This window comes from Condylura cristata, unplaced genomic scaffold (assembly GCF_000260355.1).
Source record: "Condylura cristata isolate star-nosed mole 26May11 unplaced genomic scaffold, ConCri1.0 scaffold00029, whole genome shotgun sequence".
In the NCBI taxonomy this organism is placed as follows: domain Eukaryota; kingdom Metazoa; phylum Chordata; class Mammalia; order Eulipotyphla; family Talpidae; genus Condylura; species Condylura cristata.
This window is the reverse complement of record NW_004567130.1, coordinates 18,882,157-18,890,758: the sequence shown is the minus strand read 5'-3', so window position 1 is coordinate 18,890,758 and position 8,602 is coordinate 18,882,157. Positions and strand designations below refer to the sequence as shown.

The 8,602-nt window shown below is 65.2% G+C and overlaps 1 protein-coding gene across 1 annotated transcript in view; it reads right to left on the bottom strand.

Annotated features, from left to right (window-relative positions):
• Positions 1 to 4,495: 4,495 nt before the first annotated feature.
• The window catches only part of EDARADD (EDAR-associated death domain), an 18,489-nt gene continuing 14,382 nt past the window's right edge, over positions 4,496 to 8,602 (bottom strand). The window contains exon 6 of the mRNA XM_012730853.1: positions 4,496 to 8,558. Within this exon, the coding sequence (XP_012586307.1) occupies positions 8,185 to 8,558 (374 nt within the window). The 3' untranslated portion in view covers positions 4,496 to 8,184. The remainder of the gene's footprint in view (positions 8,559 to 8,602) is intronic.

The following is an 8,602-nucleotide window of genomic DNA, read 5'->3' as shown; positions in this document are numbered from 1 at the left end:
CTCACGTCGTTGTGGCGCACAGCCCACGGGCACTCCGCCCCGCCCTACCTGCTGCTGGCCCCGACGGCGCTGGCCAGCGAGCCCGGTAAGCCTGGCCCCTCCCGGCCTCGGCAGTTTTCTCACTAAGCGGCTGTTTACAGTTGGCTCTCTAAAAGGTTACGGATTCTGAGTATTCACACCGCTGATGTGCTTCCTGCTCTTTTCCGATAAATCTTCTCACCTTAAGGCTGTCAGGAGGTCGCTGGGCCTCTGGCTTCCCTCGGCCAGGCCGTCCCTTCCTGCCCGGCCCGGGCTCAGGCTTCCCAGAGACCCTCCGGGGGACAGGCCGCTGCGTCTAGGCGAGGCGTGGACGGGGTTTGACTCCGCAGTGGTGAGGCAGGAAGCCAGGCCTTAGCGTCTGAATGTAAACATGACTCTTCGCGTTCCACCAGGGTGATAGTGCTCTCACGTAGCCTTTTAATTTTATGTCTCTACCCCATTTTCTAATAAAAATCCTGATTTCCAGCAAGTATGCTTATGTTAGTTACCTATAAGCATGCCCATGCTCTACAGGCTAGGCACTTACCTGTTACCTGTTCAAGATAAAGAAGCCAAGTACGAGCCTCACAATCTCAACATAAAACAAGCCCACGTTTCTTTGCCCTTTTTTTCGTCCTTGGGCTCTCTCGTAAGAAATATATCAAACACTGTGCTTCGAGGGAACTTGAGGATCCTACGCAGAGGTTTCTGCAGATTCACCTCAATCCCTGTCAAACTACAGTAGCACTTTTTGCAGAAATAGAAAAAAAAATCCTAAAATTTGCATGGAATCAAAACAACCTTGAAAAGGAAGGGAGGGCCGGTGGCCGCGTCCCCCCGACTTCAGAGCGCAGAGCGGGTCCCTTGGGCTTTGCGCCGCCCCAAGCCTGTTGCTGGGACCCTGCTGCTGCTGGGGCCGCCTCCCGCGCCAGGGCAGCACGCCCTCCTGCCCTCCCAGCAGCCAAGGGCTGAGCCGCGTGGGTGAAGCGACAGGCTCCTCAGACACCCGTCGCCCGACCTCTCCTGCCAGTCGGGGCTCAGCCTTTTGGGGCTGTTGCCACTGCGCCCGCCGGTGACAGTCAACCCCTCTCCCCGTCTGGTTTCTCTGGGAACGTGAATACTACAGACCGGCACCCAGAATAAGGCAGTGCAGGCTGCAGACGGACACACGGGCCAGGCCCACACAGGCCCCACAGCCAGCCCTGCGCACGGCCGAAGGTGCCGCTGACGCTCGTGGTGCTGGGAGCCAGCTGGGTGCGTGGGCAACCGGGAGCCCGAGGTGTGGAAACCGAGCTCTGCACGCCTCCTGGGCAGGCAGTGAACGCGGGTTCTTCTAGAGACTGAGTGTTTAGAAAGAGACGAGCGCTGTGCAGCTCACACCTGCTACCACTCCAAATGCTGTTTTCTGGAAATGTCCACGGTCCCCCATGACAACCCGCGGGAAGAAGGGGCATCGGCGGGCACCCAGAGCCCGGGGCAGCCGCCAGGTAGGGTGGACACTAGGGGGTGGGAGGGCTGAGCGCGAGGCCCCAGGCGGATGACTCCGCCCAGCGGCCGCAGGCCAGGGCTGCCGTGGGGTTCCTATGTGCCGTCCTGTGTCAGCACTGACCTTAGGACTGGGAGTTGCCCTTGGCTGAGTCTCCACCCACAGGTCAGAAGAACCGAGCTGGCAGATGGCAGCCGCTGCCCAAGCCCCACCCACAGACTCAGTGGTCCTTCTGGAATGCGCCTGCGGTGGTTACTGGGTGGCTTTGAGAGACTCAGGATAACCCTGCTGGCACCTGAGATCTGACGTCCTTGGAATGTGTCTCTAATGTACGGAGACCTCGGTTGGGGACGTGGCCCTTGTCAAAACGAAAATTGTGATTTTTGAAAGTTAGACTAGGACTCTCCCCCCAAAACTGAGTTGCGTAGCTTATAAAATTAAGTAGGAGAGTTTTGCTCCGAGGTACAGTGGTCCCCACCCAGGATGGTGCCCGGCGTGACAGCGAGCGTGTGCGTCTAAGACTCAGTGATCTCGCTTGGCCCCTCGGGAGCCAGGCAGGGCGGGGAGACAGGGGAGGAGCCTCCCCTCGCCCCCGAGACTTCTGTGTATTGCAGTAAGGTACAGTGACCCCAGATGCATTGCGTTCACCATTTCTAAGTGTCCGTTCAGCAGTTTACACAGTGACGTCATGGTGTGATGTCACCGCTGTCCCTCCCTAGGGCTTTGTCATCTTCCCCGGCTGAAACTGTCCCTGCAGAGCAGAAATGCCCCAGCCCCGCCCCCAGCCCGTGGCACTCGCCAAGACTGATTACTGATGCACACAGAGCTGGGGCGCGGGCCAGAGGTGCGGGGCAGCGAGGGGGGTCCCCAGAGACAGAGCGGGGAGCAGCACAGGCCGAGGGGGCACGCACGGCTGAGGGGGCAGCGGGGAGGCAGGGGGGTCTGCGGCGCCCTGGGGCCCCTCCCTGGCGGGCATCGAGCTCGGGCGCAGGGCCAGGACCGCTCACAGTGCTGCGCTGTGGGCCCTGCGCCCAGGGAGGCCTCGGCTCACCGACAGCTTCTAGTCCGCTCAGGAGGCGCCTGAGAGCGGGAGGCGGCGTCCATGAGACGCAGGCCGAGGAGATGCACAGAGCCAGCGAGTCCCCCCCGCGCCGCGAGGCCAGAAGACGAGAGCGCAGGCTGCCGGGGGCGGGCGGGCCCGTCGCTGGACAGCAGCTGGGCGGTGACAGCTGCCCAGGGCCCCCGGGCAAGAGGCCAGCTGGGCGAAATGACCGACGGCGGGCAGTCCCGCCCGAGGAAGGCTGGGGCCAGCTTGGCCTGCGCACGGCTGCTTGGCAGGGACTGGGGGGCTCCCTGCACCCCACCCTGCGGGCAGGGCCCCTGCGGGGTCCCAGGGCTGCTGCGTGAGCTGTGGGGTCTGCGCTGCGCCCAGACGCTTGCGGGGCCGGTTCCTGCTTCTCCCCTCCCTGCGCGCTCCCCTCCCTCAGGTGGGGCAGGGACCCTGGGGCCTCCCTGTGTTGGGGACCCCCGCCCTGCTACAGCCTGGCTGGTCCGTGGGGCCCTTGGACCTCGGTCATGACGCTCCTGAGGCCCGTGGGGTGCTTTGGGTGAGCCTGGAGTCTGACTCCTGGGCCCAGCGAGTTTCCTCTCCCCAGCGAGCGGGTCCGTGGGGCCACCGGAGGCCCGGGCAGGATGAGGTCGGACCCGCCGCGTGGAGGAAGCGCCTGCCCGGCAAGTTGTCGGCTTTTCCCGCCTTAGCTTGAAGTGAAGCCTTGGCTGGTCTCCTGGCCTGACCGGGGTGGGCCAGCTGGGGGCAGTGCCCTGCACCCCACACTCCCGCCCCGCACCTCCCCCCCAGTGCAGCTGAGTCTCCTGCGGGCCCGAGCACGGGGGTCACCTGGCCGGAGCAGCCGCCAGCGGCCACCCAGTGTCCGCGCTGTGGCCCAGCTCAAGGCAGAGCGCTGGCGTGGCGGCTCCGCCTGGCCGTGGCCAGGCGCTAGGGGCCCCCTCTGAGCGCCCGGACCCGGAGCCCCGCAGGGCTTGCTGCTGGGCCGTGCACGGGCGGCGCTCAGCTGCCCACTGCTGGCCACCCGCTGGGGCCGGAGCTGCGGGCAGAGGCGCAGATGGCTCCGGCCCGGATCCCGCGGGCCACGGCCTCCCCCGCTCCGGCCTGCGGGGCGTCCAGCTGCCGGCACGGAGCGGGAATGCGGGGAGGCCCGCGGCTGGGGGCGGCGGGGCCGGCGCAGCTCCTGCCCTCGGCGCGCACCTGACATCGGCGTCATTCACTAAACGATGGAAACTTCCAGAAGCTTCCAGTGGACACTTCCTCCCGTTTATAGTTTTTTTTTTTTTTAGAGATTTATTTATTTATTCATGCAGAGCTGGGGTACAGGCCAGAGATGCGGAGGGTGAGAGGCTTCACCAGAGACAGAGTGGGGAGCAGAACAGGCAGATCTACGAAGTACACTGCTGAGGGGAGCAGCGGGCGGGTCAGGAGAGGTCTGCCGCGCCATGTGGTCACCTCCGGGGCAGGCGGGGATCGAACTCATGCGGAAGTGGCTTTAGCTTCTCAGTGCTGTGCTTTAACCCGCTGCGCCACCAGGGAGGGCCTATAGTTTTTTTTAAAAAAGATTTATTTATGCACAGAACTGGGGTACAGGCCAGAGGTGCAGGGGGTGTGTGGGGAGCAGAACCGGCAGATGGACAAAGTTCACTGCTGAGGGAGCAGCGGGCGGGTCAGGAGAGGTCTGCCATGCCCTGGGGTCACCTCCGGGGCAGGCGGGGATCGAACTCGTGCTTCAGTGGCTTTAGCTTCTCAGTGCTGCGCTCTAACCCGCTGCGCCCCCAGGGAGGGCCCGATAGTTGTTGTTGTTGTTTTTAAGATGTATTTATTCATGCACACAAGAGCTGGGGTACAGGCCAGAGATGTGGGGTGAGAGGATTCACCAGTGACAGAGCGGGGAGCACAAGAGGCAGATGAACTGAAGCCCACTGCTGAGGGGAGCCGTGGGGGGGTCAGGAGAGGTCTGTTGTGCCTCCGGCTGCAGGGGTGGGGCAGCTTCCAGGAGCTGAGACTCACCTCTTGTGCCACCAGGGAGGACCCCACTTTGGTAGCTTTTGAAGTCAGTATTTAATGTGACAGGTACCCTGCTGGTAACGTCTTTGCGAAGAACAGGGAAGAGTGAAAGGGCTCCGCTCATGACTGGGTGACGCGTCTGCCCATCAAGGCTGTCGCCACAAGAGTGTGTTTGCTTTGGACCGAGCTTTAAAATTGCCTTTAAGTTGACTTTTAAACTGTGACCAGACCGTGTGACCACGAGGCGTCCACTCTGAGGGGCCTGGCCCTCAGGACAGGTCCACTGCGTCCCAGAGGCGGGTGGAAACCATGTCCCTAGCAGGGTCTGTGCCGGCTGGAAGTCGGGGAGCGTGCCGGGTGCCGGCCATTACGCGGGTGCTCAGCTGGCTCGGCGCAGCCGTGGCAGGCAGGGGAGGGCCGGCCTGAGGAGGGCGGACGCCAGACGCTGGTCAGGGTCACGGCAGCAGCTAGGTCAGGAATGACGCCAGACGGCCAACGCGCGTGGGCTGAGGGGGTCAGCAGGACCAGGGGCAGGGTGTGGCCACGAGCGAGGGGATGCGGGCCGAGAGCCCACGTACCGGAGCAGAGGGCGGCTCCGAGACAGGTGGCCTAAGGCGAGGGCAGGGCAGGACACCGTGTCGGGGTTCTAATGTGCTCGGTCAGAGCGACGACACGGAAGTCCCTGGCACGTCCGTCCATGGATGCCGCGTCGGCACGGGGGTGTTCGGGAAGTGAAGTCTTGAGTTGGGAGCACAGAGGCGCTGAAGCCAGGGACCGAGGATCACGTGAGGCGGGCAGGAAGGAAACGGCAACACAGGGCCGGCGCCCCCCGGCGAGGCAGAGGCGTCAGAGGACACGTGGCGGCTTCAGGACTGGAGACGAGGGAGGGACATGCTGGCCACTACCTGCAGCGAGCAGCTCCCTCCCGGGCTCCCACCTCCGCCTGTGCGTGAGGCCCCGGGCAGCTCAGCTTCTACACCTCAGTGGTCTTGGGGCCGCACGCCTGTGCTTCTCTATACGGCACATAGGCTTCTTGGGGTGAGGCATTTCCTGCCGAGCAGGGTGGGAACTCCCGGCCACACGGCTGTGGCGTCAAAGTGGGACCCAGGTCACCTCTGCTCCTGCTCCGCCCTTCTCGGCCCTTCCTGGCCTTTGGCCACCCTGAGCTGTCAAGGTGCCAAAGCTTCAGTAAGATTTGTAGTGGCTGATGGAATATTACTGAGCAATCAAAAAGGAGAAGCTCATGCGTGTCCTTTGCAGCAATAGGAAGAAGCGGGGGTGGGGGGGCATCACGCTCAGAGAAATAAGCCAGAAAAAGAAAAATATAGAATGGGCTCGCTTGTGGGAGGGAGGCGGGAGCCAGGCAAGGGAGCCGTTCCAGGGGGTCACGCCAGCCTCCGCCTCGGCCTCCCCACCAGCCTCCACACTCCCCCGTGCAGACTGTGGCCTCTGAGCTGCTTGCTCACTGCTCCCGCAGAGATGCTCTGTCTTGTCCTCGGTTGCAGGTCACTCATGCAGCATGGGAGACGCGGCATGGTCACCGTCTCAGAGGGCCGAGTGCAGCTACTTCCACGCCGCTCAGCGTGTGTGCAGCCGTCACCATCACTAACTTCGGACATTCCTGCTTTGCTTTTCTGACCCCGGAGGACGGACGGAGGGGCCCGACTTGTCGGGACCAGCAGAAGCGCCGCGTGCCGGTGGCGTTTGAGACTGGGCCGGCCGGACAGCACTCGCCATGGGTGAGCCTTTTCTTTCCAAGAGTGGGCTGTCTGGAAGGGACTCGGCGTGGAGCCTGGGTGTGCCTGGGCCCTTCTCTCTCGGAGTCTCTCCTGTACCGCCGGCGCATCAGCCCCGGGGCAGCACAGGTCAGGCCCCTCGGTGGGCGGCGCCACCAGTGAGACCACTGCTGGGGGGGGGGCCGGGGTCCCCAGTGGGAAGGCAGCGGGCGGGGGGCGTGAAGGGGCGACGTGGGGGCTGAGGGAGAGCGCGAGACGGGTCTGAGCACAGGTGCCGGGCGGGTGCGTGGCACGAGCAGGGCAGAGTGAGCCGCGTGGGGCTGTGGCAGGAAGGACGAGGCGGCCCGGACCATGCTCCCCCGCAGCAGGAGGATGCTGGCTGGGGCGGAGGTGGAGGCCTGTGGAGGCCAGTGGGGCTGAGACCTGGCTCGGCATCCTCCTGGCAGTCGTGAGACGGAGGGGGGCTGCAGGGCCACTCTGGGGGTGGGGCGCTCTGGGCCCAGCCCTGAGAGAGCGGGACGGGGCGGCTGCCAGAGACGGGCCGGGTAAGGCCCTGCTTGAGCAGCAGCTGGGCGCGGCGCAGTGGTCATGTGGCAGCGGCGGGAGCAGCGGGGCGAGCGGAGGGCGCTGTCTGCGGGGAGCAGGACTCGAGGGGCCCCGGGGTCGCTTTTCTGGGGAGCAGCGGGCGGCGGGGCTCCGCCTGGATGGGGAGCAGTTCTGCTGCGCCGACACTGCGACTCGGCCTGGCCACCCAGTCAGTGAGTGTCCGGCCTCCTGGGCCACCCCAGAGAGCACGGGCCCCGGCGCAGAGCGGGTGTGAGCCAGGGGGCGCGAACAGGGGCCCCGACGCTGCCGTGTGCAGTCGCCCAGTCCGGATGGCAGCGTGAGGACAGGCCGGGCCACAGGGGTCGGGGGGACGTGGCCGCCGAAGCCGCCTGGGTGGCCAGCGCTTCACTGTCCCGCGGCTCACTGCAGGTCGGCTCTGCTGTGCTCGGCCCGGCCCCAGGGCGTGGCCACCAGGCCCGTGGACGCCCACCTTGGCGGCCAGTGTGAGTACGTCGTGGTCCAGGCTCCAGACAGCAGTGCCAGACGAAAGCCGCGGCGCCTCCCTGGTGGCTCCAGGCACCAGCCGCCGCCCCCGCACCCCGAGTCCGGTGCCATCTTTCTTTCCTCACTGAGCTTCGTGTGGGGGTGGAACACGCAGACTTCCCTAAAGGACGCAGAAGTCGAACCTGCGGCTTTAAAGCCGAGAGCCACTGCGAGCAGACGTAACTCTCCGACCGACGGCTGCCACGTGCCCGTTTCACCTGCCAAGGCCTAGCTCCGCCCGCCCATGGCCGCTCCTTTCCCTTCGGGGACACCGAGCCGACGTCCTCACGCAGGAGCACAGGGCACGAGGGATTTGGTAGACAAGGCGGCACGCAGGCCCTGAGGGGTGTCACGGCGTCAGCCTCGTGGCGACATTCCGCTGGCCTGTCCATGTGCTTTTATCCGCAGCTGCAAGTTGCTGACTTCCGAGCTGTGGGAACGTGCTGGCCGTGTGGGCCCCAGGGCAGTGGCCTCTGGCGCCTCCATGTCCGGCCTCCACGTGAGGGCTGGGGCGGCTCTCCAGGCACCCCGGCAGGCGTGACCCTGATTCTCGGCCTCGGCGTGGGTCTGTACACGCCCGGCTGCTCCCCCACTCCGTGACCAAATGTGCCACTGAGACAGACGTGCAGAAGCAGACGCTCGAAACCTCACACCTGGCGCTGCCACAGAACCACGGGCCCCAGGACAGCCCGCCCCAGACCTGCCCCAGCAACTCAGGCAGAACAAGGCTCTCACCTGCCCCCAGGGGTGACCGCGGGCAGCCCAGCGGCCTCCTCGCCCTAGAGGGCCCTGGGGTAGTCTGCGCGCGCCCTCCGGGGCCACTCCTCGTCCACCCAGCGGCGCAGAACCTTCTCCACGTCCGCCCTGTGGTAGCTGCGGCAGAGCTCCATCAGCTGGCTCACCGAGCGCTGGCTGTTGCGCAGCAGGAACTCCAGCGTGGGGCTCTGCGGCCGCTGCTCCAGGAAGCACAGCTCGTCGTAGGGCATGCCCCACTTGCTCGCGAAGTTGCGCCAGTTCTTGACCGTCGGGTGGCACGGGTCCAGCTTGATCCTGATCACATCCAGCAGGTCCTGGTCGTTGAGCAAGTCGCTTATGGTGGGGGCCCGCGGCGAGCAGGTGCAGCTCCCCGTGCGGGGCTGGCCGTCGCTGACATCTGCGGGGGCAAGCAGACAGCCGCGTCAGCGAGGGCCCGCGGGC